The following is a 27,216-nucleotide window of genomic DNA, read 5'->3' on the forward strand; positions in this document are numbered from 1 at the left end:
TTGTTTACCATCTAAACCTTTTTATACCGGACGCAAAAACATTTTCATGTAAAAATTTCATTTTATTCTTTGTATTAAAACATTATGAGCAGCTGACAATCCCAGAAATAAATTTTTATTTCTATTTATGATGCAACAAGTACATTTATGCAAAATATTTTGAATATCATTGCTTAATTACACTAAATGAAGAATTTAATAATTTACACGGATCACTTTTTAAACGATTTTTAAAAATTCAAATAGGTCAAGGCGTGAAAACTTCTTTTAATTCTGAATAAATTTATTACAACAGTTGTTTTTGTCACTTAGAGATTATTTTATGAATCAATTGAAATAAACAATCAATTGTCAGTACTAAAACGATGATAGAGCCAAAAAGTGAATGATGGTGAATATAATATTTTTTTTTCTATTAAATTTTTGATTATTTTTTAGTGCATATTTGCTATGTCCACAGCTTGCTTTTTGATCATAAAAATAAAATTTCATAAAAATTTAAATTAATAAATTTCGCGCATTAAACGTAAATTCTAAGTGCAGAAACAAGTGAAAGGTTAATATAATTAAATTTATAATATTGTGAGATATATAAAGAATTGATATAATAGGTTTTTGATGAGTTTTTGGGAAAAAAAATAATTTTTTTCTTCAAAAGGTTTTAAATTTTCATTTTAATTAATTTAGAAAATCATTGTTTTCATAAATCATAGTAAAAACATAGCTAGAAAAATGACAGGAACATGAATTCGTGATTTATATCTTGATATTCTAGGAGATTAGGAAGAGTCATAAAAAATATATAAATAGCACCTATATAGGTAGTATATTTTTTTTTGTGTGGGTAAATAATTTGATTAAAAGTGAAAAAAAGCATATAAAAATTAGCTAGAATGTATTAAATCAATTAAATTTGTTTCAGAATGTGATTTTTTTTTTGTGTAAAATAACTTCAAGATTTTAATATTTGTAACAAAATAGAGAAATTTCAATTGTGTAATTAATTAATTTCTTCTTCTATTAAGTTGTGTATTGAATTACCTTTTCGTGAGTGTTGGAGTATTATGGAATGATATATAATAAATGTAAGCGTAAAAACTCACAGTGAGAAAGTGAAAAATAAATGCACAAAGATTAAAATAGTTGAAAAAAATGAGATATTTAAAACTGTTCGAATGGATTGATATAAAGTATATTCGATGATCATGAACTTAACGCCAAACAATTATTGTGGACAAGGTCCTGGTCCACCTTTAATAAATAAAACTAAAAATGTTGTGAATAATTCATCAAGTGCTTCTACAAAGTCCATTGAAATAATAGCAAGTCATAAAGAAAAGCTCTTGGAACAATGTTCAGATCGTTTAGTTACGGGACCATCATGTAAAGCTTTGAAAACGGCCGTGTCTGCGCTTTATTCTGTTGACGATTTTCACAGAGAAAAAATTGGCTCAGGATTTTTCTCAGAGGTATTTAAGGTAAGATCCAGTACAAATAATCTTTTCAAATGAGAAATTTCTTGGAATAGATCCAAATGCATGCTAACTTGTTTGTAATATATTTTCAAGACATCTCAAAAAAAATATTTTTTTTAATATTCATACAAATGTCTCGCTGAATATCTGCGAATATGATAAGCTTAGTGTTTATATGCAACTTCCGAAGAACTTCCGAACAAATGAATGAGTCAATAAACTGCACAAAAAAAACTTTCAAATTCAAACATTTCCTAGATTTCTTTTTTGTGCATTTCTTTAATTTTTTTATTATTATTGTAAAGCTTTAATTATTCATGCATTCTTGTTCATAGCATTGTTAATTTAAAACTGTTGCTAACGGCTGATAAAATGATTTTTAACACAGGTTACACATAGGACCACTGGCGAAGTAATGGTACTTAAAATGAATCAGTTACGGTCTAATAGGCCTAATATGTTGAGAGAAGTTCAACTTCTTAATAAATTATCACATCCCAACATACTAAAGTGAGTAAAACTTTTTTAAACATTCAAATTCACAGATTAATAAATATAAATTTATTTAGATTTATGGGATGTTGCGTTGAGAATGGTCAGTTACATGCACTCACAGAATACTTTCCCGACGGTTCTTTAGAACAGCTAATACAAAACAAAGCAGAATACCTCTCTCCTACGTCCAAAATACAATTAGCATTAGGAATTGCCAAAGGAATGAAATATGTCCATTCAATTAATGTATTTCATCGTGATTTAACGAGTAAGGTAATGATGATCGATCATAATTTCAAAACTATTTTTAAAAAAATTTCAAATTGCAAAATTCTGATTAAATTTTTTCACAGAATGTACTTGTAAGAAGGCTTTCAAGTGGGGAACTGGATGCTGTGGTTGGAGATTTCGGTTTGGCAGCAAAAATCCCAAAAAAGTGGTATGTTAAAAATATTACAATATTAAATATTACTGTTATTAACGGATTTTTATTCCATAGTGGAAAGTCTCGTTTGGACACAGTTGGGAGTCCTTACTGGATGAGCCCTGAATGTCTTAATGGAAAATTTTACGACGAAAGTAGTGATGTGTTTTCGTATGGAATAATTTTATGTGAATTAATCGCCCGTATTGACGCCGATCCAGATATTCTTCCTAGAACAGATGCTTTTGGTCTCGACTATATTGCATTCGTTGATCTCTGTCCCAATGATACTTTACCAGCTTTTTTGAGGATTGCGTTTTATTGTTGCAATGTTAGTTTATTTTATATTGTGATCACGTGCAATGAAAATAATATTTTTTTATCTGCTTTTTTGACAGTATGATCCGAAAAACCGTTATACGTTTAATGATGTGGCAAAAAAATTGACATTGCTGCTGGATGATCGTAATAATGATTCAATTGAAGACAAAACAAACAGTATTAGCCCAAGTAATAATAGTTTAAATGACATCAGTATGTCACCATCAAAAGAAGATATTCAGAATAGCAAATACAATAAACGAAATTCAATAGACTCAACATTGAATAACAATAATAACAGTTGCAGAGAATCGTCAAACAATAAGTCATATAAGCATTCAATATCAGAGTCACCACCAAAACAACGAAAAGAATCCAAAGCTCTTCCGCATACATCATTAACATATCGACGTTCCTATTCAAGCGAGAATATTATGTTGCATACGGTCCCAGCAGATAAAGCACGATGTCATCCGCTGCTGAATCGAACGAACAACAAGTCTCAACAAACCATCAATGAGATCGATCCGATTTTAACGTTAAGGAAAATAGCAGAAACGATGCTTTTGAAAGATCCAAAATACAAGCCTCGTCCGAAAGAGAATTCAAAATTAAATCCTTTTACTAATCTTGCACAATTACGTGGAGTAAAGAAAATTATCGGTGCCAATACAAATCAACTCCCAGGTACAAATGATTTATTTAGTTCTTGTTTTGAGATGTCATCACCGTTTTTAAAAAATTTAAAAGAATTAAATTATACCAAGAAGAAGAAGAAGAAAAATCAGGCTACAAATGAGCCAAAAAGTTTACCAAGTTCCCCGTTAATTAAACGAAAGGACTTTAATCTTGATTCCTTATTACCGAATTATGAGAATGTTTCGTCCTTAATACGCAGCGATAGTAGTTCTAAATGTTATAAAAAGTATTTTGATAAACTTCAAAATCATCCGCTATATAAAAATGGCAAACAAGAAGAGACTGATTTGTGTAGTAGTGATAGTTGCAAGTTGAGTTGTGTAGATTCAAATGAATTGAAAGATTTATCAATACCTCTTTCAACAAATAGAATTATTGGTGTATCAGCGATTCCATCCAATTTAAAATTTACAAATACAAATTGCTACGAGTCAAATTGTTTAATGGAGCCTGTATCGATGGCAGGAAAGTCAATATATGAAACACCTCGATTACTCACAAGACGAGGATCAACAGAAAGTGGTTTCTTTTCTTGCTTGAACGAAGACTTTTGTGATAAAACACGTGATTATGATCATGGAGCGTGCTCATATTTCTGTACATGCTGTATTTTATCGTCAACACCGTCAACAAGCAATGATAAAAAGAACGATACCTCAAATGATTCAACATCGATTTCTCTACGGAGTTTAGATGATTTGGATTTGACAGACACAAAACTAAGTCAAAAATTACAGCATTGTGTACACCATCGAATTGATATAAATACAAAGTCCATCGATATGGGTCTTATCAATCGACTAACATTAGATACCGAGATAAATTCAATTATTCAAAAGCATCAATTATCAAATCAACTTTTCCATTGTAAAAATCGCACATCTTCCATTTATTCAGATAGTAGTGATTCACTTGCAGGATCAGATTCCCTTTTATGGGATGATCGTTCATATTCAATACCAAATACGCGCTCGGCACAAATAGCAAAAATTGTGGAATATTTTGAGAGAAAAGGATCAAATTTCTCTGCGTCCAACTTTTCCGTCTCTGGCCTAAAGTCATCAAACTTTTCATCATCATCAACGTCAGCTACCAATTATCTACCTTCATCAAATTATCATCATCATCATAAACAACTGACGGATTATTTTGTTGATTTACGTCGAGATTTTCCCGACATAGGCAGTAATGATAGCAATAATCCAAACTTAGCATTCAAAAGAGATTATGAAACATTTTGTTTCGATTTTACAGAGAAGAAACCATCCCAAAATTTTCACAAGATTTGCGAAGGATCAGTAAGATCCAAATTGCCATTATTCGATAAATCAAAGCAAGGTAATCAATCAGAAAAATGAATTTATATGATTTTCGTGTTGGTATTTTTCATGTGTCAATATTTTATTTCTAAACAAAAAAAAACAATTAAGAATGAACAAAATTAGTGCAAAATTATTTTAAAGTCAATATCAGAAGAGTGGCAAAAAGTATTTTTACTAAAATTTCACAAAGAGATTGATTGTCAAATGTTTTAAATTTGGGAATTTTTCGAAATTATTATCAAGGGTCATTCATTTAGGAGTTTTGAATGAGTGGACTTTGAATCATTCTAAAAAAAATTAAACAAAAAAAAAAAACTTAGCCAAATTGCATCATAGAAAGATATCTTCCATGAAAAAATAAATCGTATTTATTCAATGAATATTGTAGAGGCTAAGAAAATTTATAGATGAATTCAAAATTCGTTAATCTTTTTTGAAAAAAAAAATTATATATATATATAAATAATATTTAGGAATATTGAGAATTGTTACTTCCAAAATAATAAATGAATTAAATCGATTTGAAATTTATCAGCGATCACTTTTTATATAAGCTGAAACATAAGAAAATTGGCACTTTCCAAAACAATGTAATAGGTTTTAAGAACTTCCTCTTCATGTTATCAACTGTTTTTTCTGTAATTGAAACAGATTAAAAAATACTTATATACTGATAAACGTCTTCAAATGAATTGTTCCTTCAAAATGTGAAGGAAAACAGCCAATATTATCGTCTATGAATAGTCTGAAAATAATTGATTTCGTGATAAGTAACAATAATGTATGAAAAATTCTTTAAAGTACTTTTCAATGAAAGCACAATGTCTATTCAAAATGGAAAGAAATCAGTTTTTTAAAAATATTTAAACATTTGTGTTTACTATCAAATACCTATCTAATTCTTATAATTTTTTGAAAATGATTATTTGTTCATTAATTTTTTTATATGATTAAGTCATGGGACAATTGCAATAAAAATATTTTATGTTATATTATATTTGAAATAATGATAAGAAAATGAAATAAAGAATGGTTTTTTCCAACTTAATGATGGCTTTTAATCAGGTACTTTAAAATGGGAAAATTTGATAAAAGTTGATTCATTGTCAGGAATCTTCATTTGACCGTTAAAAAAAGCTCATAATAAGTTTTTCAATTCGAATTCAAAAATGTTTGCATCAAAGACGCGAAAAATATAAACAGAGGCAGTTCTATGAATTAATTTTAAAAATCATATTTTTAAATGCTCTCAAAAATCATAGATAAGTGGCCTGGAAAAAGCATTGGACTCTATAGATTTCTACCTGCATTCTTCATTTTGGGTGCTACATTAGAATTTTCAATGATCAAATGGTAATTGCATAATAATTCTTTGAAATATAGCTATCATTAATTTTCTAATATATAATTAACTTTTTAAAAAAAGGAGAGTAGGCAGGACTAATTTTTACGACACATATAAGAGAAAACAAGCAAAAAAAGTTATAGAAGAGAGATTAAAAGGTTTAGAAGAGACTAGCTAAGAGATGCTTCCAGCGAGTGTTACTTTTGGTAATAAAACAGTAGGCATGTTAGCATGGATTTTTGCATAATTCCTTTATTTTACTTTTAGGCCAATATGTGAGATTTTCAGCAGCAGCTTTGATCTCAATGTTTTTAGGATCACAGACGGTTCATTTATATTTTCAACCATTAAGTGACATGGAACGATTTATCAATGAAGAAATCCAAAAATTACCTGAACACCAAAAGAAAAAGCTGCTAAAGTCATAAGTTATTTAGAAAAGAATGTAATACACCATCTTTATTTAAAACACTTAGTTTTTTTTTGTTAGCACATTAACATGATTTATAACAATTTTTTTTTTGCGTTCGAACATGTTAAACAACTAAAAAAATGTTTAATGTGAGTCTGAAAACGTGGAGAATAAAAGTTAAAAACTGAAAATTGAAAACAATTTTATATTGCTTTACCTTTCATGGGAGATGATGACTCGCCAGCATTATCAGATTCAGATAGGCTCAGTTTGAAGTTAATTGGTCCATTTTGCAAAGATGCTTGCGATTTCAACTAAAATAGATATAAATCAAAAGACAATGAAAATTAAAGTAATAAAGTCTACCTTTTGCTTAGTCTGCTTCTTTTCCTCGCTCGTCATCATTTCCTGTACTCTTACAACCCTTTTTTGGCTCTTCACCTTAATTTAAGTAAAAATTTGCATATATAAATTACATAAACATACATATGATATGATAAGACATACCAGCTTCTGTTCATCCTTCAATCTTGATTCAAACTTTTGAATTGCATTATGTATGGAATTCTTTCCTGATATTTCTGCAATTGAAATCTCCTTTTTTAAATTTTCTTGAATAGCATCAATACTCTTCTGAGTCGCAAATTCGAAAAAATATTTATGCGTTAACAATTGTTCAATAGTAAAGCTTGTTTTTAAGGATTCCTTAGTAATTAACATCTCTAAAAAAGATTTTAAAGCTACTGGACAATCAGTAATTTCTCGAACAAATGGTTCTTGAAGGGAATATGTTGATTGCATTTCGAAAACAACGTGTCCGAAAGTAAAAAGATCAACCTGTTCCATTGTAGTTATTTTACTATTCTGGACAATAAATGGTCTGAAATAGATGTAAATTTGCCATAAAGATTAAACAAGAAATAAACATAAATTTTCTTACCGATAAAATGATGGAACACCAAGCAAAAAGTTTTCAATGGCACTCAATTTTGCAATTCCATTATGAATAAAAATATTAGCTGTTGTCAAATGACCATAAGCTAAACCAAATGAATTCAAATATTTGATTCCTTCTAATATGTGACGACTGTATAAAGCAACATCTTTAATTGGTAATTGATTCCGTCCTTTTGTAGTACCATATTTAGTTGAAAAAGAGTTCAATGGTTGAGATCCACACAACAAATCTTTCAAGCTACCTTCCTTATTAAATTTCATAATCACGAGACATCCATTCTCATTACATTTAATGTATTCAATGGGATAAATTAAGGGATGCTTAATAGATGCTAAATCCTTTAAAATATTATTTAACTCCTTATCATTAATACATTTATCTTGACCAAATTCAGTCCAAGTTAGCAAATATTCATTATCACTTGAGTTTTCTTTATAACTTGATGTACTTCCTTGTGATTCAAGTTTTGATAAATGACCATGTTTCTGGCATGCATGTGGCTTCTGAACTACTTTAAAATAGTGCTTACGAGCCCTCCATCCAATTGAATTCAGAGAATTTTTTAACACCCAATTATCTATTGATTGCATTTTCCAAATTAGCGTATATCCATCATTAAAAATTAAAATTTACTTACTTTCGTTTTTTAATAAAGCCGTTACATTTTGATGTGCAATTTCTAAAGAATGAAAAAAAAAATAATCGAGATTAAGGATCTGCATCCATAAATACACTCAAACATATGTACTGGATTAATATTCTATAAATATAATATTCAGCACAGATGTACAAAAAATCATACATAAAAGCCAATAAAACAAAAAAGAAATAGCAAAGAAACTTCGAACTTGATACATATTTTATAAACTTACCATGAAATGGAATAGAGATTGAGTCAGGATCAATAAACTTTTTAGTTGGTAATGATGATGCTAAAGGGAGAGAAAGGAAAAAGGCATTAACATTTTCTATAGAGATTTTAGGTTTACTGCCCTTGCAAGAACATTGTAGCTTACCTAAAATTGTATTCATGTTGATAAAATTTATGATTATTTTTGTCTTATTTATTAATGGTGGACACTTCTTTCATTGTGAGGATCAACTTTATTTTCACAGGATTTGCTAATATTACATAAGCATATTTACCATTAGCACTATAATGTTTAAAATAGATTTCTTGGATTATGTTAGATTGATAATTTGAGTTTTCTCTTAAAGCTTTTCTTTCCAAACAATTGATATTTTTTGATGTAAAATATAAATTTTAAAACCTAAAATGAAAGTTTTTCATGATTAATAAATTCTTTTAATACAAAATGGTACAAAATATGACAAAAAATAATCTTTAAAAAGTAACGAAATATTTTCTTATATTTTCACATTTTTTCCAAATTAAATCTCAAGGATTTTTTTCCTTGAGTTTCCTATACGAAAAAAATCAACTTAAATTTTAATGAACCCTTTAAGAAAAAGCTCTTAAAGAATTGCTTTTTTTCATCAATAGCTTACTTTCTTGATATGAGATTAGTCCGAATTACACCTTTAAAAGGTTAATGTTAACGCTCAGAATTTCTTGACATGTAAATTTATAAAAATTAAAAAATTCTACGAATAAAATTTTTTAAAATTGTACAAAACTTTCTTTTTAAACTTCGAATTATCGAAGGAACACCACTGCATCCTTTTTCGATTGTGGTAACACCAAACTTTTCGAAAAATTGAAAATGAGAAAAGCTGTTTTCCTATTTTTTCAAATTGAAATTTTATTTTTAGATACATTAACATACAGTAAGTTGAAATTTTGAATAATATCCATTGAGATTAAGTTAGTCATAAAGACTTAATTAATTTATTAATCATAAAGATTTAATTTAATGCATTCGTCATCCTTTTGAGCTTTATGAAAACATTTCTTCAAAGCTTTCTAAAAATAAGCTTGCAATGTGTTGAATGTTTTGAAAACATTCAAGTGACAATAATAAAACAATCAAAATTGCAGTCACATGGTTTAATTTTATTATTCAGCTTTTTCGTTAATTTTGTATTTCTCGTCATCAATATTCTTAATTGTGACACAAAATTGATGCATGATAATATATAGATAATTAAAAATGATAATAAATTTTATTTTGTTGAATTTTCTTCATCATCATCGAGATTTTCATCAGTTTTATTTTGGATGTTTGAATTGATATCGGCACTGGAGTTTTCTGAAGTATTTGAAGATTGTTCATTTGTGCTTTCAGATTTATCTTTCTGCCGATCAAGAAAACTTTTATGAACATTAGCTAATCGGTTATCTAATTCAATTCTCTTTTCTTTGTTTCGAGTCATTTTTTCATAAAATTCCTTAGTTTCAGCTTCAAGACGTGCTAATCGAGCTTCTCTAATTTTTAAATAGTCTTCTTCTTTTGATGTTGTTGGTGAATTATTAGTATTTTGAATTTCACAATTCGATTGGATCTCTAAATTTTCTGATGATATATTCTTTTCTTCTTTTGTTGTTGGTTGACTAATAGTTTCTTGATTTTCACAATTCACTTGAATCTCCAAATTGTCTGGTGATATATTTTCTTCATTTTGTGCTGCATGAGTTTCGATAGTTTCTATTTGGATGGTATCTATAGTATCCAATGGAATTTCTTCAATATTCTCAAGATCTTCATCAATATCCTCCGTAGTTGTAGAACTTTCCCCATTCATTGACCTGGTTAATCTTTTAAACATGTCCTCTGCTGTCTCTGTACCAGGAGTTCTTTTCTTTTTGTGTCTTTTTGATTTTTGTAAATCATTCTTAATTTTCGGTTTGTTTTCATTTTTCTTTAATTCATGAACATCAGGTGGTAAAGTAACTAAAACACTGTCATTAATATTTTCAAGATGTTGCTCTACTTCAACAATTGAACACGAAATTTCAGACTTTTCATCACTATCTTGTTCAGGTAATAAGTAGATTTTGTCAAAATTTTCTTTAGAATCCATATAAACTGGAGGTTCACTTTGTGCACGGGATGTAGTGATTGATACATCCTCCGATAATAATTTGTAAAAAATAGGTAATTCTAAACTTCTTCTGCGATCTGAATCAATCAAACACAGAGGAATTCTATAAAATTCTGATAAATTTCTTTCAAATCGTGTCTTGTCATTATCATAACATTTGTTCTTCTTGTCACATTCATCTCCATCAGAAGCATGATCATCACTATATCCACTTTCTGCTGAATTTTGATCTTGTATTTTGCGTGATATAAATTCATCTCTCAATTCTTTACATTGCTTCTCAGATTCCTTATTGATTGCACGTGCTAATGCCCATTTCTTTCTGCAATATTCCAGCTCTGCCTTTAGTTCATTAAGTACTCGTCTTTTTTGTTGCAGTTGATAACATAAGATCTGCTCGTGAGTATGAAGTTGTCTATGTTGTCTCTGAATTTGAATGCAAAACATGAATTAATTAATTAATTAAGTTTCACTTGACTGATAATTATAACTTACTTTAATTTTCCCAACTAAATGCCATGTCTTTGTTAACTCTAAACTTACAGAACTTAGTTTCTTTTCTTGCTTGTCAAGTCGCTGCTCCAAATGAGAATAAAGTGTTTTTAATCTCGTTGTATCCTTTTGTAAGGATCGCTTTTCGAAAATCAAATCACGAAGTTTGATGAAAGTTTTACTAACACTCAGCACTGCTTGTGAGCCAGACGGTGTTTGAATTGATTTATAACAATCATCAAGCACAGCTTTATCGTTGCTCTTCTCATCGTCTACTTTATTCTCTTCTTTCTGCTTATTATTTTGGTGATTTAGCAACTCAATCAATACACGCCAGACTTTTGGCAATTTTAATGCTATTTCTTCTGGTGTGTTGACAGTTTTTTGCGTTTCACTATGTTCACCTGAGTTTTCATCTGAAATTTGATTGACTTGAAGAAATAAATCATAAAGCATTCTTGGTAAAAAGGATCCTCCATCGATTCCTCCATAATCTTCTTTTATAGCCATTTCCTTTAAGAAATCTCTATTTTCTTCCAACATATTGTAAAGCATGTCGAAATTTACATTGTTTCCAGTAGCATTAAAATCAAAAAGAATTTGTGATATGAGCTAAAAAAATAGAAATCATGAGGATATATAAGATTAAGCCATGTGAATATATTTACCTGGTTTACAGCATTCATTTCTTCATTGATTTGAAGCTTATCAGACCTGAGAAGTGTGATTTGATTTTCTAAATTTGCAATGTCATCGTTCTTTACGTTCAAATTACTCTCTAAGGTTGTAATGTATTCCTCAAGATTTTTAGATCTAAGTAGTGTCAGTAGGGGAAATAGTTTATAATTAGGTACAATTAGTTTTACAAAATGCTATTTTTAAGTTTTTATTTTAATTCTACATACTTTTCAATTTCGGTCTCTAGGTCATGTTCCTTATCACCGAGTTGCTGTTTAAGCATGTTATTCTCTTGAAGCAACAAATTACTTCTTTCTTCATACAACGTACGCATACTTCGTATATTGTCTAACTGTCTTTGGTACTCTTGTTTTAGATCTGTCGACAAAATTTTTGTTTCCTTATCTGAAAATGAACTTTCAATCTCATCGAGTTTCAATTTCAATTGATCGACTTGGCATTCGCGTATTGCCAACATTTCCTTCATAGCTTTATTGACTTCTTTTAATGAACGAATGTGATCCCTTAATGCTTGATTTTCCATATTTACAGTAAGATTTTCTCCATTTACTTTCTGCAGGTACATCTGACATTCAGCCAATTCCATTTTCAAATTTTTATTTTCAACATTAACATCATTTGTTGCTGTATCATCACTTCGATTGTCGATTGACTCACGCAACTGTTCATTAATCATCATTTGATAAGATAATTTTTCATTTAAATCTTTTAGTTCGTCTCGTAATTTCTTTATACATTGTTGACGTAATGCTCGCTTTCTGTTTATTTCCTCTCGAAACTCTTCCAATTCTCTTTGTTGTCTTTTCTTAATTTCTGCAGATGAATCATCTGATTCATCCGTATGAATCTCTTTGTTTGAGTTCATTTGAAGGCCTTCATTATTTTCATTTCTATCAACATGCTCATTTTCAAAATTCGGGAAATCTTCATTATTTTTAGGAATACTTGGTTCCTTTTCGATTAAATCTGTTGAACATTCGTAAAATTCTTCTTCATTATCTGAATGATCCGGCTCGGTAATGATAATTTCCACATCACTTTTGGTGTTACTTTCGTTATGACTTTGAACTGATCCCATCGTTCTCAAGTGTCATTGACAGAGTAAAACAATCTCTTTGTTCTTAAAATTATAAAAATTTACCGAGAAAAATAAATATTTCTTGAAGGAAATCTTACGCGACTTTTGTAGTCAGTAATCCACAATAATTTATTGTTATAATACGACAACAACTTGCTTGTAAGTACTTAATTTAATTATTATTTTGTAAATTTTTTATAAAAATATGATATCTTTTTAAAAAATATACCAAATAAATTTGGATATCTGATCTATTGAATTATAAAAGAGAAACTGAGAAAATCTCAAAATTTTCCTCGAACATCGTGAAAAGTCGAATGTTTAAAAATAAATTTTATGAAGAAGAAGAAAAAAAGAAAAATCAGCTGAAGTAAATTTTCATAGCTCAAAACGCAGTTTTCATTAAATTAAACCCACATATCACAAAAGAACACACATCAACAAGAACTAAAAATATGCGTTAATTTTCTTTGGAACTGAGAAAACTATTTATTATCTTTCCAAACATCCAGAAATAAAAATCTAAATAATTAGAATAAAAGTTTCGTTCCTTTTTCCAGCAACTCAATCATCCACAGATTTTTTTAGGAGAAACGAAATGATTTGTTCATGCTGAGTGCTGTAAAAAATGAGCTAATAATAAAGAGAAAATTTTCCAAACCTTGGCAAATAAAAAAATGACAAGCCGAGCACATGATTAAGGAGAATGATAAGCAATAAAACTGAAGGAGTTTGAATACGCATCAGATTTCATTATTTCATTAATTTTTGAAATTCTCATGAACGAATTTGTTCCTTAATATTTTATTTATTTTATGGGATCATCCAAAATTGCAAGTATGCATTTTTTGTCAATAAGGTATAGCCGAAAACTGCAGATCTATTCATCTAAAATGCAGGCTTGCGGTTCATGGCCGAACCCTAATTTATTTTATAGGATGTTGCTAGACGTCTTCATGTTGTCAATAAAAAAATGAAGTAACCTGTTTTGAATATGCAGCAACTTTTTAAAAGTCACGTTTAAAAATCGTAAATCATGCATGAATGAATCCATGACACACTCCTTAATTGTTTGGCATGCTTTGCTTATTTTAAATTCTTATTATTTCTATTATTGATTGAATAAATTAATTAATCTTTAAAAAATGTGTCCAGCATATCTCAATGAACATAACTGTTGTAGCTATTAAAATAATTAGTCAAATCCTATCGCTTATCATTTAAATAAGCTTTAAATCACTAAACTAGATTATCTTTTTCTTCAACATATCACCATCCATTTCATCATTGAGACACACCAGGCATTACATTTCGTTTGCATGTTTTCAAATTATTAATTCACCTCTACAACCATATAATCCACTCCATCCAACCTCTTTCTATTCTTTCGCAGTGCAGGTTTCAATCTCTAGCCAACTCTGTTATCGTTTTTCATTCTTCTTCTTTAGTTTGTATTTACTTCTCGTTCGTTGTTAGTTTTACTGCACATATTTCTACAATCTATATGTTAGTTCAGTTTGTTTTGAGTATTTGGTTTATTAAGATGTTAAATAATTTCTTTTATGATTTTCAACGTCACTAAGAGAAATATCCAGAATTGTAGCATAATTGCTTTCAGAAACAAATTTAAATTTGTGTGTGTACTGTTTGTGAAGGATTGTCATTCATCATTGGATTACAATTTGAATTGGATATAAAGCAACGATGATATTTTTTATAAGGTAAAGTTCTTGATATTAACATTAGAAATGCAATTTTGTCTCTAAAGAACCTTAAATGTATCTCAAATAAAAGCACTTAAGTGTATGTAAATCAATCTGTAAATGAAGTGGTTTAGTAAACTTTTTAAATACATTGTATTCAATAAAAAAAAGTAAGGAATGTATTTCCATATTTAAAATTCATCACATATTCTCACGTGCACTAATTGTTTGCACAAGAAATTTCTATTCTGTGTCTTGTGTCAAATGATCACATTTGCGGTTAAATGAACCATTAAATTGATGTGTACATGACTGACTTTATATCTTTAAAATGGCGTAGTCTTTGTATTATTTAAATTAAGATTAACAGATATAAACCGATATGACATAGATACATATTTTGTGAAAATTATCTGAAAACCTTAAATATAATTTTTGGTTGCAAGAAATGTGGTCGCTTTTAACGGTCAAAAATTTGAATTTTTGATTATCACTAACACTATGAAAGAGAATTGATAAAATTTGATTTGCAAAATTCTGTATTTTCAGTTGAATTTTGTTAGGACAGAAGCATTGCAAGTACTTAATCATGTATTAGGCTATCTAGCTGAATTAAAAAAGTTGCTATTAGTGTAAAAAATTTAAAATCCAATTTTGGAAATTTTATTGTTTACATAAACATAAAAATTCCGTAAGGTCGAGTTAAGTCTGTACAAGAGTACTTAATGTTTAAAGGAAAGGGGTGCCTTTTGTACTGTTTTGAAAACATTCACTTGTTTAAAGCCTGAAATGATGACTTTAATGATTTCGAGAAGAAATGTTTGTCAAATCTTTCAAATTCAAAGCTAACCTACAAAAATAAATAATAGCGGAGATTAAAAAATCCATTCCGAATTCTAGTTCATTCGTAATGAACCTAATAATGAAGAGGTTTAACTTCTTCATCAACAGAAAAATGTTTATAGTTTTATTATATTTTAACTTTATTGCCTTATTTTCTCTTCGTTGTTTATTACATCCAAATTGAAATTTTACTACCAAATTGCATTATTTAATTAAGTTCCTAAACATTTTTGAGCTTTGTGCTGATTCTTCACGATTTTATTTAAAAAAAATAAAACTTTTAATACCTATGAAATTTTAGAATAATTCTGATGGTAATTTGTGCAATATTACTAAGCATATCATCTATGAAACTAGAAGGCAAGAAGATTTTTTTGATGACATGTGACTGAACATCAGTTCAATGAAGTTTTACATTTAAACGATGTAAGCCCGATTTAAATATTCGTCAAGGAAACTTTTTCATCATTTGCCTTTTCAATTGATCCCTAACTTGATTTAATTCAGGACTTCGATTTATCAAATTGATATTCTCATCAGGATCAAAGCTATGGTCGTACAATTCCTCACCAAATATTTTCTCCCAATCTGTAAATTTAAAAGGAACTTTTTTTATTAAATTTATTATTAAGGCACTGTCACTTACTTCTCTTGAACTTTTTATTGTTGAATTTAATCCATGCTGTATAACGAAATCTGTTAGTTCTGATACTATATCCCATTATTTTAATTTCTTTTAATTTCGGTTGATCACTATCGGGAATTTTAGATGGATAAATATCTGGTCTTGGATATTGACTAAATGCAATTCCTTCCATATCTCTATCAGCATCAATTGTCACATTATAATTCAGCATTTTCCCATACAAACTCTTTCCTTCTGTACAAGTTATTTTTTCTTCTTCATATGTCAATAAATTTGGACATTTTGGTATTTTTGGAAGCCCTGCAACATCAATAAGTGTAGGAAAAATATCTATAAGTTCAGCGATGTAATTAATTTTTGCAACTGTATTTTGAGGTAGTTTGGGATTATAAACAATTAAAGGAACTTTTAATGACACTTCATAGTTGCTATATTTTGACCATTCACTATGTTCTCCTAATGACCATCCATGATCTGATGTTAAAATTATAACGGTATTAGAGAAATCTACTAATTCCATAATACGTCCAATTAGGCTGTCAACATAAGATATCGAAGCGTAATAATGCTGTCGTATTCGTGCTGCAAATTCTGTAGGTATTGGTCCAAAAGGATAACTAATGTTTAAATATTTAACATCATCACGTTCACGTAAATCATTGTATGGATTCCAAGCTACAAGTGGTATATCAAACGGTCGTAAATGATTTTCCATAAAATCTTCAACATTGTGCATTTTAAGGAACTCAATTGGGATTTTAAATGGAATGTGTGGCTTATAAAAACCTAACCCTAAGAAATAAGGCATGCTGGTAATCTTTTTTCGTTCCTTGAGAAATTCTATTGCTTTTTCTGTAGATTGAATATCCGGTAAAGTACATTCAGGTTGAAAATCAACAACAACAGCACACAATAAATTCCTGTTTAGAGATCCATTACTACTTTTGCAAACAGGTTTATTACGATATTCTTGAGTACTTGGAATGTATGTTGGATTTGACCAGCTGTAAGGATAATCGTCCGTTTTATTAGATGAAGGTCCATGATGAAAAATTTTCCCAATTGACTCTGTTCTATATCCATTTTCTTTAAAATATTGCGGCAATGTTGTATAATTTCCAGCAAAACTTCGCCAATAATGTTGAAAATTATATGTCATAAGTGAGTCTGGACGTCTTGATGTTAACATTGAATTTCTCGATGGTGCACAAAGTGCTTGTTGTGCATAAATGTTTGAGAAATAGAAACTCTTTTCGACTATCTTATCGATGTTTGGTGTTTTTGCCAAATCGTCGCCTAATGCTTTAATTCCACTTCGAAAATCATCCAACATTATAAAAAGGACATTCGGTTTATTTAATTCACTACTCAAAACTACATTGTCATAGAATGAAGAAGTGAATAGAATTAAAGAAATTACACACTTTAACATTATTCAAAGTTAAAATCAAAGGTCTTTTTCACTTCAATTTTCGTTTATGACTGAAAATGAATAGGAAAGGAGGAAGGAAGGAAAAAGAAAAAGTGTAAAAATCGATATTCTATATCACAGCTGATTTTATTTATAAATTTACTCCGTCTAAACAAACAAACAATTCAACATGTTGAGTTTTGCATGATAATGTGCTGTTTCGAAAAATTTCTTCATGTGTACCAGGCGAGGCAGCTATGCCAAAAATGCATGATAATCAATATTCAGATGTAGCACGGTTTAAATACGTTCTTGTATTAAGTATTCGCACTCATTAATGTCATATCTGGTTAATTTTATGGTTTTTAAACATGATGTAGTATATAGATTTTATGGACACCCTTGATATGACACTCAGTTTCGTCTCATTTTTTATTATGGTTATTTTATATTTTCCTCATGACTCCTCTCTTTTCCTACTTATTTTTGAGACCCTAATAAAGTTTCTACCTCCGGTTAAACAGGTTTTTGTTAGCAAATTTACTTATGGTAATGACTGAGCAAAGTCATATCATCAACAATTATGATATCCAAAAGCAACATGATGTGAAATCGACACAATCACCAATTACTTACATTTTTGAAAATAATTATCATCCCATTCATGAGAAGAGCTTTATTAAGGAACAAAAGCTTTCGAAATCATCAAGAGAGAATTTCAAAGCAGCATCAAATAAAGAATTATTCAATGCTCTTGGATTTCAACCATCTAAATTATACTCAAATCGAAAGAGACTGTCATACTTTTTATCAAAGAATCACTATCAACCTGACAATTCAAGAATATTTATCATCAAACTTCCACCAATTCAAAATTATTATGCATCAAATAATGATAAGATTGCAAAAAATAAACTAAGGAATGAAATGGTATGTAACAATTGACTAGAAATAATGTTTGTGTCCATTAACCACTTTCATAAATTTACAGAGACCTTTAGGATTTACGTCAAACGGAAAACCTGCAGCAATTTATCATTGGAACTTGCCAATTATAGAAAATCTGTTACAGCTAAGCATGGGACGAATCAATAACGTTGCACAAGATACAGAAGCTTTATATGATCCAACTAGTTCATTGCTAGAGGCAAGACAAAATTTTAACGACTATAGTAATGATGGACACGAGCAAAAGAATTTGAAAAATAAATCTGTTCAAATTTATTATGCGCCTTCAAATGGGAATCATTTATCAACAAAACCTATTCATACTAACGGGAAACCGAAAAGTTTTTATATTTTAAAGAAAGACAGTGAGGCTCAACAGCATGAATTATTTAAATTAACATAATAAAATTGAACGTTTTTAATTTCTAAGTTATTGGTATATAAATTATTAATTCTTCTTTATTTCTTTAAATCTCATCGTTTATAAAAAAAATTAATAAAAGTGCATTTAATTGTGAATTCATTATTAAGCAGTAGATTTTATTATTTCTTAAAAAGAACATAATACATTAGTTAAAATCATGAAAGGATGTGCTGTTTTGAGTTTTTAGATGATGATTAACGCAAATTTGAAAGCAATGCTAAATTATTAGTTAGTTTTAAAATATATTAATGAGAAGAATTACAAGCAATGAATGTTTAGTCATCATCTTGGTCTTGTGGATTATCTCGAGGTTTTGGTCCACCTGCTCTCTTAGCCATAATAATTTGATCGACACGAAGAATTGTTGTTGTTGCTCCTACAGCATATTTGATGCCCCAATATTTAGTTGGATATGCATCATAAATGCTTGTTGTTTTAACATCAATTGTTGCTGGTTGTTCTGAGTTAATGTCAAATCCTTGTGTCTTTTCTCCAGATTTATGTGCCAAATGCAACTTTTGAACAACTTCTGTTGCATTAACACCGGAATTTTCAGCAAGAGCCTTTGGGAAAGATTCTAAGGCAGTTGCAAACTTTCTTACAGCATATTGTTCTAATCCTGGAAGAGTATCAGCATATTCCGATAAACTTTGTGCCAATGATATTTCAATAGCTCCAGCACCAGGTAAGAACTTTCCGTTTCGTGTAAGACCTTTGAATGTATTGACTCCATCATCAATTGCACGTTCAATATCATCCATATAGTTGTCTGTAGAACCGCGGATAACAATTGTAGCAATTTTGCTATCTTTACCTTCATTACGGAAAATAACAACTCCTGTTTCGCCAAGTTCATCGACGAAAACTTTATCGCAATATCCTAATTCCTCACTGGTTGGAGGGGTTAATCGAGGCAAAACAGTTCCGTTCACAGTTTTTGCTAATCGACGCAAGTCAAATTTAGAGTTTAATCGAACAGCCATCATATTATACTTGTTAATGAAATGGAGAGCCATGTCTCCGAATTTTCCACCAGCAACAATTACTTTGGCTCCAGTATCTGCAATTGCTTTAATTTGTTCCTCTAAAAGATTTTCTTCGCCTTTGCTAAAGTTCTTAAGTTCTTCGGCAGTTTTGATCAAAACAGTTCCCTTTGTTTCAGTTTGTGTGATGTCAACAGGGCATGTATACAATGCAATTTTAGCTTGTTCTGCGTGTGCAACATCTCCTTCAACGAAACGTTTGAAAACCATTCCATTGACAACTTCTGAAGCAGTCAATCCACATCCTAAAATCTAATAATATAAAATTTCATATTAAAATTGAATATTAAGTGGGCAAAAAAAATGAATGACTCACTTTACAAACTCGAACATTGTCTACATTGAATGTCGTTTGTTCGGGCAAAATAGCAACACATGCTTTAGTAATGAGATCAACCAAAATATCTTCATTTCCGAATTGTTTAGACATTATTGATGACTTAATGCCTTCTTTGACTTTATCAAGATTTCGACAGTCATCAACTTCATAACAAACAAATGATGGAAGAATATCTAAAACTTTATCTAAAGCTCGTTCATATCCTTCGCAAATGTCTGTAACATTAACGCCCAAACGCAATAAGTCTTCGGCTGCTTCTAGAAGAGCACCACATAAGATAACAACAAAGTTTGTTCCATCACCAACTTCAGATTCTTGCATCTGACTTGCCATAATCATTAATTTGGCAGCTGGATGTTCAACATCAAGTTCTCTCATAATTGTTCCGGCATCTGATGTTACAAATTGTTTCTCAATGTGATTGATAATCATTTTATTCATTCCGTTTGGACCATAAGCTGAACGAACGCTTGCTGCAAATTCCTTACATGCTGTAATATTTCGAAAAACTGCTTCTTCTAATCCATGATATGCCTAAAAATGTGAATGAAAAAAAAAACAATGTAAAATTACTCATGTTATTTGAATTAAACTCAATCTCTTACTCTAGCTCCTTCTTTAAGCATCGAAGAGAAGCCTGGAGCCTTTGGAATATGCATTGCCATGATTGAATAATTTTATTAAATTAAATGTAAACAGATGTGAATAAAACTTCTTCTAGAATGTCTTTGAGGTTAAACTTTTTTTTATGAACTCCATCTGTGGTGAATAATTGTCTTCCATTCAAATTTTATTTGTTCGTTGCTATTTAACGAATTTTATTTAAAAACGCATGCATGCGACCATGCCAAATGTCACACATCACATGATATTGCATTCTCCTTTTAAAATCACACAATAAAAAATTAGTTTTTATATTTTTATGACATAAATTAGCTGATCATGTGCATGACACGTTGATAACTGATGAATCAAGTCATTGCCGGAAATTTCTATAAAAAAAGATAAAATCGATTCATTCATAAAAGTATGAAAATTGGCATCATCATTATTTAATTTTTGAACAGGTAGCAATAAAAAAGAATGTCTTTTACGCGCGTAAATGAAGAATTTTTCATGGCTTTAATCCTTGCTCTCAAACAGATAAACGTATATCCACGCATAACACTTTGGTTTTGAAGAGATTGCTAAAATCTAAATGGAAAATTAAATTAGAAATTTATGATTGTGCTTTAGGGGTGAGAATGATTTTTTCTTGACAGGAGCGACGAAACTTAAATTCTTATTAGAAAATAAAACAAGGGTGTTTAGTGAACTGTAAAGAAAAAAAAAAATCCTAAAGGTTTCGTAGGTAGAAAATCTCAAAATGAAAATGTAAAGATTTTTGCACAGATTTAATTTTATTTCTATCCTTCATTTCTCACATGATGATTTATTTGCCACAACTAATTTATCATTCATTCTACAATGGCATTCGAAAAATACCCGTTTTAATTGAAAGTAAAGTAATTCACGCAAATGTTTAATAAATACCTATTAATTCCACTAAAAAATTCGATTCCATAATCAAATTTATTCATTGCTTAATGTACCAAAAGATTATAAATGTGACAAATACCTTCTTGTAAATTATTGAGAGTACAGTCATTAAATTTAAAAAGCTTTTACAAATAATGTTGAGTATGAGTAGTTAATGAAGAATATTCCCATAATCATATGTCAAGTAAGTTCGTATCATTATTATGTAGCTACCTATATCAAAAGAAAATAAAACAAAAATCTCATGTCTTCTGTTTGAGGTAGTTTGTGACAATTTACATTTAATTTCACGTAAGTATTAAAATTAATAAGGAATTGTTCATTTTAGGAACCGTTCATTTATTACGTCACAGAATTTTTTAGCCTTTTCTCAGAAATGAATATAGGAATGCTTGGAATTTCTATTGTTTGATTTGGTGGAACTTACATCTCACCCCGTGAACGTAATAAGTAAATGGTCCCTTATGATTTAAGCTTTAAAGCATTGCCTGGGAAGTTTTGTTTAAATATTGGTGCCAACAAGATGTAAGGGATGGGGCCGACATCTAGTAGAATATGTAAAATAATGAATGCCAAAATAACAGAAGTATTTACAGAGTTAAATAATGTTAATTATATGCATTCAATGCATACTTTTGTTTTCTGCAGATAAAAACCTTAATTCTGTTATTATTATTTTTATGCACATTAAGTACAATAAGTAGTTACTCATGAGTGTTAATATATTTATATTTTTCATTGATGAACAAATTAAATTATTCGAAATTGTAAATGAATAAATGGATCAAAAAATATGTAAAGCTGTTAGACCTTAAAAAAATTATAAAGATTTATGTAATAAAATTGTGGGATGTTTGTGATTTACTTCTGTGTGAATTTATATTATGCACCACTAATTGGAAAAAAAGAATGTTGGTGATAAAAATAAAAATCGGAAGTGTAAGCGTATTAAAGTTTAAGCAATTTAAACAAAAAATATTCAAACAAACGCTGCAGCTTTTTTGTAGAACTCAAAATGAATAAAATGTATTCTGCATTATAATAAGTACTAAATTCCTGATGCACTGTGATGAATGTATTTTTAAAAATTCTAAAAGTTTAGGTAGTTAAACCTTCATGTATAATGGTTCAATGATAAATCTTTTCACTTTTAGAAAAAAATCTAAAATTAAATTTAAGATTGATTTTAAACTGAAATTTTAGAATTTGAAATCTTTAATTTTAAATTTCAAAAATTTTTTTTAAAAAATCAAAAAAATAAAGTTTTGAAATTTTGAAATTCAAGTTAAATTTTACAATTGACCTGAAAAGAAATTCATTTAAAACTTTTTTTAAACTTTTCGTGACATAAAGTAAATTTTTGTGTTCTTTTAGTTTGCTGTGACACTCAGTTTGAGCAATTTTTTAATGCTGAAATATAATTTGGAATGGGTAGATTTTCTTAGTTCCAAATTTCCTGGTGTATTTGAAATTCTGGCGTTCAAAATAATCATGTATCCTCCTTTCAATCAATCGCTCTCTATTGTAAAATTTGACAAATGAACACAATTTACTAATTTATGAAATCATAAAGTTTAGGTATTCATAAATTGTGGTTTATTCTGATTTTCCGACTTATTCTGCTTGATAAAATCATTCTTTATTAAACTTCATCATTTTGTATAGAAAAAAAGGTATTTAACTTTCAAAATTTAATCAGTGCCTTTAGAACAACACGATTTGAATGCATGAAACCCAAAGTCTCAATAATCACTCGCTATGGAAATACTTCAAAAAAGAAAATTAGACAGAAACAGCAGATTTTTTGGTAAATCACACAAACTTTGAGAAGCATAAATGAATGCTGAATAATAATCTAATATTCATGATTAGATTAGGAAATTAAACATGATGCATCATCATAAATCCTATAACCATGTTGATTAGTTCTGAAATAAAATGTTATTTAATATGTTATTCGTCGAATAGTAATTAATGATTAATTGTGGGCGGTAATGTGTATACGATTGGAAAAAAATATTAATTTAAACACAATTTTTGATTTTATTTTCGCATTTGCAAAACTTTGGCAATAAAATTGGTTTATTTCTTATTCAGAACTTGATTGATATTAATTATGTTACAATTTTTAAAATCAAAATTTTATAAGTAGGTAGGTAGGTAATTGAATATCTTCTCTCATGTATATTATTTTCACATTTGATATCGAAGATAAAACGAAGAGTAAGTAGTATCTTTTTTTTATAATACCTTTTATTCCTCATGTCAAACAATGAAGATTTTGCGACTCTTATCAATTGAACAATGGACAGACATTTATTGGATTGATGAATTCATTTATTTTTTACCCCATACTGATGATAGTTTATTCCACTCTCGTCGTTTACCCCATGCATTACCTGTGATGATAAACATAAAATGTGCATACACATTCATATATTTATATTAGGAAAGTAAAATAGATCAGCATTACCTCTTAATTGATTCCAGTCTCTTTTTCCCCATCCACCATTAAATTGACTCCATGCACGCTTGTCAATTCCATTATCATAGTACTCTACATCGTCATCATTTTGTTTGTTTCCAAGTAATTGTTCAGCATACATTTTCATAAGCTTTCGATTCCACAGATCATTTGATTCTTCATCTTCATTTTCCTCAATATTGCGTTTTCCCCATCCACCATTTTGAAGTTGATTCCAGGCTCGCTTGATTTTCGGATGATATAAACTTGTGGATATTTGAATATTATTTGGATTCTTTCTATTCTCTTCTCCATTAATTGCTTCTTCGGCATATATAGTTGTTAAAAACATGAAGATGATAGTTGCGATCGAGAGAATTTTAATTCCTTTATTCTGTTCTTTCATCATCATTTTGATTCCTATTAAGCTTGGCTTTTAATAACTTTAATAAAATATAAAAAAAATGAATTAAAAGATAGTTAAGGACGTAATCTATGTAATTATACTAGTGCATGAATGGTATAAAGAAAATCATGCATGCTGTGTTCCTAACATCATGAACATCGAAAAAGCATTTTTGCACTATTATCACAATGAATAAATACAATTAGTCTCTTAAATATCATTAGTTCTTGCATGTTCCTTTTTTTTCTCAATTCATTGATATACCAGCTATTATCACAAGAGGGCCATAGATGAAGATATAATTTAAATTGATGCATGAGTTAAAGAAATACCATATGCCTTTATAAATCCTTTGATGTCTCAATTAAAGGATATTTATAAATGCCATTGCTTCTGGCCATAATTTTTTCCATGAAGAGAAAAAATATATGTTGAGCATCATTACAATAGAAACTTATTATATCCCCATTAAAGTTTATTTCAACTGAATATGATAGAAATATACCCAAGAAGTCTTAAGAAGCTACATAAAATGAAATGAAACTATTTTTTTTATTACAACTATTCATAAGAAATGTTTCAAGATTTAAATGGAATTTTGATAAGAAGAGCTTTTTGAATGTCATTTGAGTGTCTATTGTAAAGTTATAGATTCATCACAGTATCATCATCATTCAAAGGAAATTGTCAGAAACATTTGTATATTTGTTCTAGAACATTTGTAAATCCAGTCCAATATTTATTGGAAAATCCAATCCTAAGAAGAATTACTTTCATTTGATTTGACAGACTTGAAATCTTTTCTTTTTTAATTATCTTTCGATTTTTACAACAGAATTGATTCAATCTTTCAGAATGTTTCAAATAGCTATGGAGATGCTTACAAACTTTTCATATATGATTACTTATTGCAACATTGACTATCTATATTAATTAGTGGAAATTCCTTTCTTTAAACTAGATGATGATTTGACAAGGAACTTATTGAAATTGGATATCGTTGGATAACAGAATATTCTTGTAACATTGCATCTCAGTGTGACTGATTACACTTGGAAGTTAAAAGAAAATTAATTCTTTAGTCTGTTTTTGATTGTTTATGAATTCTTAACTTTTATGGGTATTTAGGTAAATTCAAACACTTAGACAGAACAATTCTCATATTTATTTTTCCCTGCCTACAGAATTTTTATAATCAAGCCCAAATTTTAGATTTTAAAAATATTATTCACATTTGTAGAACAAACTGGATCCCAAAAAAAGATTTTCAGGGTAGGATCCGATTGGATACAATTGTTAATTTTAATTGAAATAATCTTTTAAGAAACTTTAAACGAATTTGGAGATAAATTCTATGACACCAAAATTTACTAACTTTTTGTTTCGTTTAGAGGATGTCGATAACACTAATAATTTAGGTATTTGATAGAATTTGTAACACTTTCAACAAAAGTTAATATACTTTTTTTATATACAATGATAATGTGGATTAAAAAGACTAGACTCAAAACACGTCCAACACTTGTGAGTTGAACTCTTCAACTGGCTTGTGGCTAAACTACTCGTGAATGTTTTTATATAAAAATTTTCTCCATTTGGATGCTGTGCTATACAGCGTGAAAATTTTCAGAATACACAGTCAGGGGAAAATATGTTTATGTATAGATTCATGCAAGTAATGAACGAGCAAATTACAACATTGAAGAATAAAAAAAAAATGTTATAATCTAAAAAGCAGTGAAAGAAAGGAGATACGAAATAAACCGAAAAGTTACGGAAATTTTCTTTCGAAGGAAAGTATGGAAAATCAGAATTGGAGAAATACAGTTCTTCCATACATCCATCCACGTGCTGTTGCCGTTGTTCCTTAACTCTGTTTAAGAATTACGTATACTGTAATAATAATATGACTGACTTTGTTTAACTTCCTGATTATTCACACTTTTTACTTACTTTCTTTCCATTCTCCTGACACTTTTCACAACTTGAGTTTATTTTTTAATCAAGTTCATGCGGGTGATGGTTTTTACATCAGAAATTTTGTTGTTGAAAAATTAAATTTTTGATTAGATAATAAAAAAATGAAGAGCATGTTACGCATCATGATAACAGAAGTGAATTTATTGGAATGAGGATAGAATTAATTTGCACAAAATATTAATAATTTACCATTGCATCGGTGAATCGCATCAATAGTTTAGTGAGTAATGCAATTCAGAATGTCCTCAAAAAACATTCTTGCATTACTGGAAGTGCCAAACTTTATTATTTTATACTAGTTGTAGAAACATTCAAAACTTCCCTGAAAGATCCTTATTTCACCAATATTTAATATATTTGAAAAGCTGAAGTCTGACTCAGAAGCTGAACTTTTCGCGATATTCTCAGTTACCACTAATTGCACCGCTGGCAACCGAGGCCCTTGTCAGTATATGTGGTTGCATTAAAAGCCCATCCAAATTCTGCCTGAGGGATAACAGCACCACAATCAGGATATATAATCTACCTTCTCCGAATCCAGCATGTACAAAGAATGCCAACATGACTGGTCTGTTTAAGGATCTACTAGGAAAATTACATAATTTTATTTTTCAAAAATTTGGGGATTGAATTTAAAGCCTGACCTTATGCAGAAAAAATATGAATAAAACATTTCTAGGAATATCTGGTGGGGTGAAATATCCACACATTCAGAAAGAAATGAATCATGTGTAAATGTTATCCGT

The 27,216-nt window shown here is 29.2% G+C and overlaps 8 protein-coding genes across 10 annotated transcripts; 3 read left to right on the forward strand and 5 right to left on the reverse strand.

The window, feature by feature from the left end:
- Positions 1 to 439: 439 nt before the first annotated feature.
- Positions 440 to 5,704, forward strand: cdi (center divider). The gene is made up of 7 exons (XM_070647821.1): positions 440 to 556; positions 1,026 to 1,478; positions 1,864 to 1,985; positions 2,045 to 2,243; positions 2,324 to 2,409; positions 2,470 to 2,725; positions 2,793 to 5,704. The coding sequence occupies exons 2-7, from the start codon at positions 1,200 to 1,202 to the stop codon at positions 4,770 to 4,772; spliced, it is 2,922 nt and encodes a 973-aa protein (XP_070503922.1). The 5' UTR covers positions 440 to 556; positions 1,026 to 1,199; the 3' UTR covers positions 4,773 to 5,704.
- A 226-nt stretch (positions 5,705 to 5,930) lies between these two features.
- On the forward strand, positions 5,931 to 6,509 carry LOC139095744 (ubiquinol-cytochrome c reductase complex assembly factor 5-like). The gene is made up of 3 exons (XM_070647210.1): positions 5,931 to 6,089; positions 6,163 to 6,239; positions 6,349 to 6,509. Exons 1-3 carry the CDS (start codon positions 5,980 to 5,982, stop codon positions 6,507 to 6,509), a joined length of 348 nt encoding a protein of 115 aa, XP_070503311.1. The 5' UTR covers positions 5,931 to 5,979.
- Position 6,510: 1 nt separating this feature from the next.
- LOC139096161 (PX domain-containing protein kinase-like protein) lies at positions 6,511 to 9,096 on the reverse strand. The gene is made up of 9 exons (XM_070647825.1): positions 8,961 to 9,096; positions 8,468 to 8,722; positions 8,324 to 8,383; positions 8,089 to 8,130; positions 7,434 to 8,028; positions 7,001 to 7,373; positions 6,860 to 6,934; positions 6,711 to 6,807; positions 6,511 to 6,648 (listed from the first exon to the last, which is right to left on the reverse strand). The coding sequence occupies exons 2-9, from the start codon at positions 8,481 to 8,483 to the stop codon at positions 6,638 to 6,640; spliced, it is 1,269 nt and encodes a 422-aa protein (XP_070503926.1). The 5' UTR covers positions 8,484 to 8,722; positions 8,961 to 9,096; the 3' UTR covers positions 6,511 to 6,637.
- Positions 9,097 to 9,444: 348 nt separating this feature from the next.
- On the reverse strand, positions 9,445 to 12,960 carry LOC139095859 (interaptin-like). Its single transcript, XM_070647387.1, has 5 exons — positions 12,822 to 12,960; positions 11,852 to 12,765; positions 11,615 to 11,759; positions 10,950 to 11,558; positions 9,445 to 10,880 (listed from the first exon to the last, which is right to left on the reverse strand). The coding sequence occupies exons 2-5, from the start codon at positions 12,721 to 12,723 to the stop codon at positions 9,576 to 9,578; spliced, it is 2,931 nt and encodes a 976-aa protein (XP_070503488.1). The 5' UTR covers positions 12,724 to 12,765; positions 12,822 to 12,960; the 3' UTR covers positions 9,445 to 9,575.
- A 1,302-nt stretch (positions 12,961 to 14,262) lies between these two features.
- On the forward strand, positions 14,263 to 18,703 carry LOC139095983 (uncharacterized). Of its 3 annotated transcripts, none has more exons than XM_070647559.1 (3): positions 14,263 to 14,444; positions 17,851 to 18,256; positions 18,318 to 18,703. In XM_070647559.1, exons 1-3 carry the CDS (start codon positions 14,428 to 14,430, stop codon positions 18,675 to 18,677), a joined length of 783 nt encoding a protein of 260 aa, XP_070503660.1. In that variant the 5' UTR covers positions 14,263 to 14,427; the 3' UTR covers positions 18,678 to 18,703. The 3 variants fall into 3 exon arrangements, with proteins under 3 accessions (XP_070503660.1, XP_070503661.1, XP_070503662.1); XM_070647560.1 differs by lacking the exon at positions 14,263 to 14,444 and adding an exon at positions 16,126 to 17,675; XM_070647561.1 differs by lacking the exon at positions 14,263 to 14,444 and adding an exon at positions 17,625 to 17,640.
- Ids (iduronate 2-sulfatase) lies at positions 15,414 to 17,382 on the reverse strand. The gene is made up of 2 exons (XM_070647558.1): positions 15,916 to 17,382; positions 15,414 to 15,857 (listed from the first exon to the last, which is right to left on the reverse strand). Exons 1-2 carry the CDS (start codon positions 17,345 to 17,347, stop codon positions 15,718 to 15,720), a joined length of 1,572 nt encoding a protein of 523 aa, XP_070503659.1. The 5' UTR covers positions 17,348 to 17,382; the 3' UTR covers positions 15,414 to 15,717.
- A 78-nt stretch (positions 18,704 to 18,781) lies between the features above and the next one.
- CCT8 (chaperonin containing TCP1 subunit 8) lies at positions 18,782 to 20,822 on the reverse strand. The gene is made up of 3 exons (XM_070647557.1): positions 20,687 to 20,822; positions 20,058 to 20,615; positions 18,782 to 19,993 (listed from the first exon to the last, which is right to left on the reverse strand). Exons 1-3 carry the CDS (start codon positions 20,744 to 20,746, stop codon positions 18,974 to 18,976), a joined length of 1,638 nt encoding a protein of 545 aa, XP_070503658.1. The 5' UTR covers positions 20,747 to 20,822; the 3' UTR covers positions 18,782 to 18,973.
- Positions 20,823 to 23,670: 2,848 nt separating this feature from the next.
- On the reverse strand, positions 23,671 to 26,024 carry Mip (Myoinhibiting peptide precursor). Its single transcript, XM_070647646.1, has 3 exons — positions 25,866 to 26,024; positions 24,094 to 24,527; positions 23,671 to 24,019 (listed from the first exon to the last, which is right to left on the reverse strand). Exons 2-3 carry the CDS (start codon positions 24,494 to 24,496, stop codon positions 23,958 to 23,960), a joined length of 465 nt encoding a protein of 154 aa, XP_070503747.1. The 5' UTR covers positions 24,497 to 24,527; positions 25,866 to 26,024; the 3' UTR covers positions 23,671 to 23,957.
- Positions 26,025 to 27,216: the final 1,192 nt, after the last annotated feature.

This window comes from Chironomus tepperi, unplaced genomic scaffold (genome assembly GCF_022539635.2).
Source record: "Chironomus tepperi strain 1889 unplaced genomic scaffold, CSIRO-AGI_Ctep_v1 contig_376, whole genome shotgun sequence".
Taxonomy (NCBI): domain Eukaryota; kingdom Metazoa; phylum Arthropoda; class Insecta; order Diptera; family Chironomidae; genus Chironomus; species Chironomus tepperi.

Coding starts and splice junctions, on each gene's coding strand:
- cdi (XM_070647821.1), top strand. CDS start 1,200: ATGATCATGAACTTAACGCCAAACAATTATTGTGGACAAGGTCCTGGT. Junction 1,986..2,044: donor TCACATCCCAACATACTAAA/GTGAGTAAAACT, acceptor AAATTTATTTAG/ATTTATGGGATGTTGCGTTG. Junction 2,244..2,323: donor ATCGTGATTTAACGAGTAAG/GTAATGATGATC, acceptor ATTTTTTCACAG/AATGTACTTGTAAGAAGGCT.
- LOC139095744 (XM_070647210.1), top strand. CDS start 5,980: ATGCTCTCAAAAATCATAGATAAGTGGCCTGGAAAAAGCATTGGACTC. Junction 6,090..6,162: donor GAATTTTCAATGATCAAATG/GTAATTGCATAA, acceptor TTTTAAAAAAAG/GAGAGTAGGCAGGACTAATT. Junction 6,240..6,348: donor TATAGAAGAGAGATTAAAAG/GTTTAGAAGAGA, acceptor TTTTACTTTTAG/GCCAATATGTGAGATTTTCA.
- LOC139096161 (XM_070647825.1), bottom strand. Junction 7,374..7,433: donor GGTGTTCCATCATTTTATCG/GTAAGAAAATTT, acceptor CATCTATTTCAG/ACCATTTATTGTCCAGAATA. Junction 6,935..7,000: donor TGAAGGATGAACAGAAGCTG/GTATGTCTTATC, acceptor ACTTAAATTAAG/GTGAAGAGCCAAAAAAGGGT.
- LOC139095859 (XM_070647387.1), bottom strand. CDS start 12,723: ATGGGATCAGTTCAAAGTCATAACGAAAGTAACACCAAAAGTGATGTG. Junction 11,760..11,851: donor CTAGAGACCGAAATTGAAAA/GTATGTAGAATT, acceptor GACACTACTTAG/ATCTAAAAATCTTGAGGAAT. Junction 11,559..11,614: donor AAATGAATGCTGTAAACCAG/GTAAATATATTC, acceptor CTATTTTTTTAG/CTCATATCACAAATTCTTTT.
- LOC139095983 (XM_070647559.1), top strand. Junction 18,257..18,317: donor ATAAACTAAGGAATGAAATG/GTATGTAACAAT, acceptor ATAAATTTACAG/AGACCTTTAGGATTTACGTC.
- Ids (XM_070647558.1), bottom strand. CDS start 17,347: ATGTTAAAGTGTGTAATTTCTTTAATTCTATTCACTTCTTCATTCTAT. Junction 15,858..15,915: donor CAATAAAAAGTTCAAGAGAA/GTAAGTGACAGT, acceptor TTAAATTTACAG/ATTGGGAGAAAATATTTGGT.
- CCT8 (XM_070647557.1), bottom strand. CDS start 20,746: ATGGCAATGCATATTCCAAAGGCTCCAGGCTTCTCTTCGATGCTTAAA. Junction 20,616..20,686: donor TGCTTAAAGAAGGAGCTAGA/GTAAGAGATTGA, acceptor TCACATTTTTAG/GCATATCATGGATTAGAAGA. Junction 19,994..20,057: donor ACAATGTTCGAGTTTGTAAA/GTGAGTCATTCA, acceptor TTATATTATTAG/ATTTTAGGATGTGGATTGAC.
- Mip (XM_070647646.1), bottom strand. CDS start 24,496: ATGATGATGAAAGAACAGAATAAAGGAATTAAAATTCTCTCGATCGCA. Junction 24,020..24,093: donor AGACTGGAATCAATTAAGAG/GTAATGCTGATC, acceptor TTATCATCACAG/GTAATGCATGGGGTAAACGA.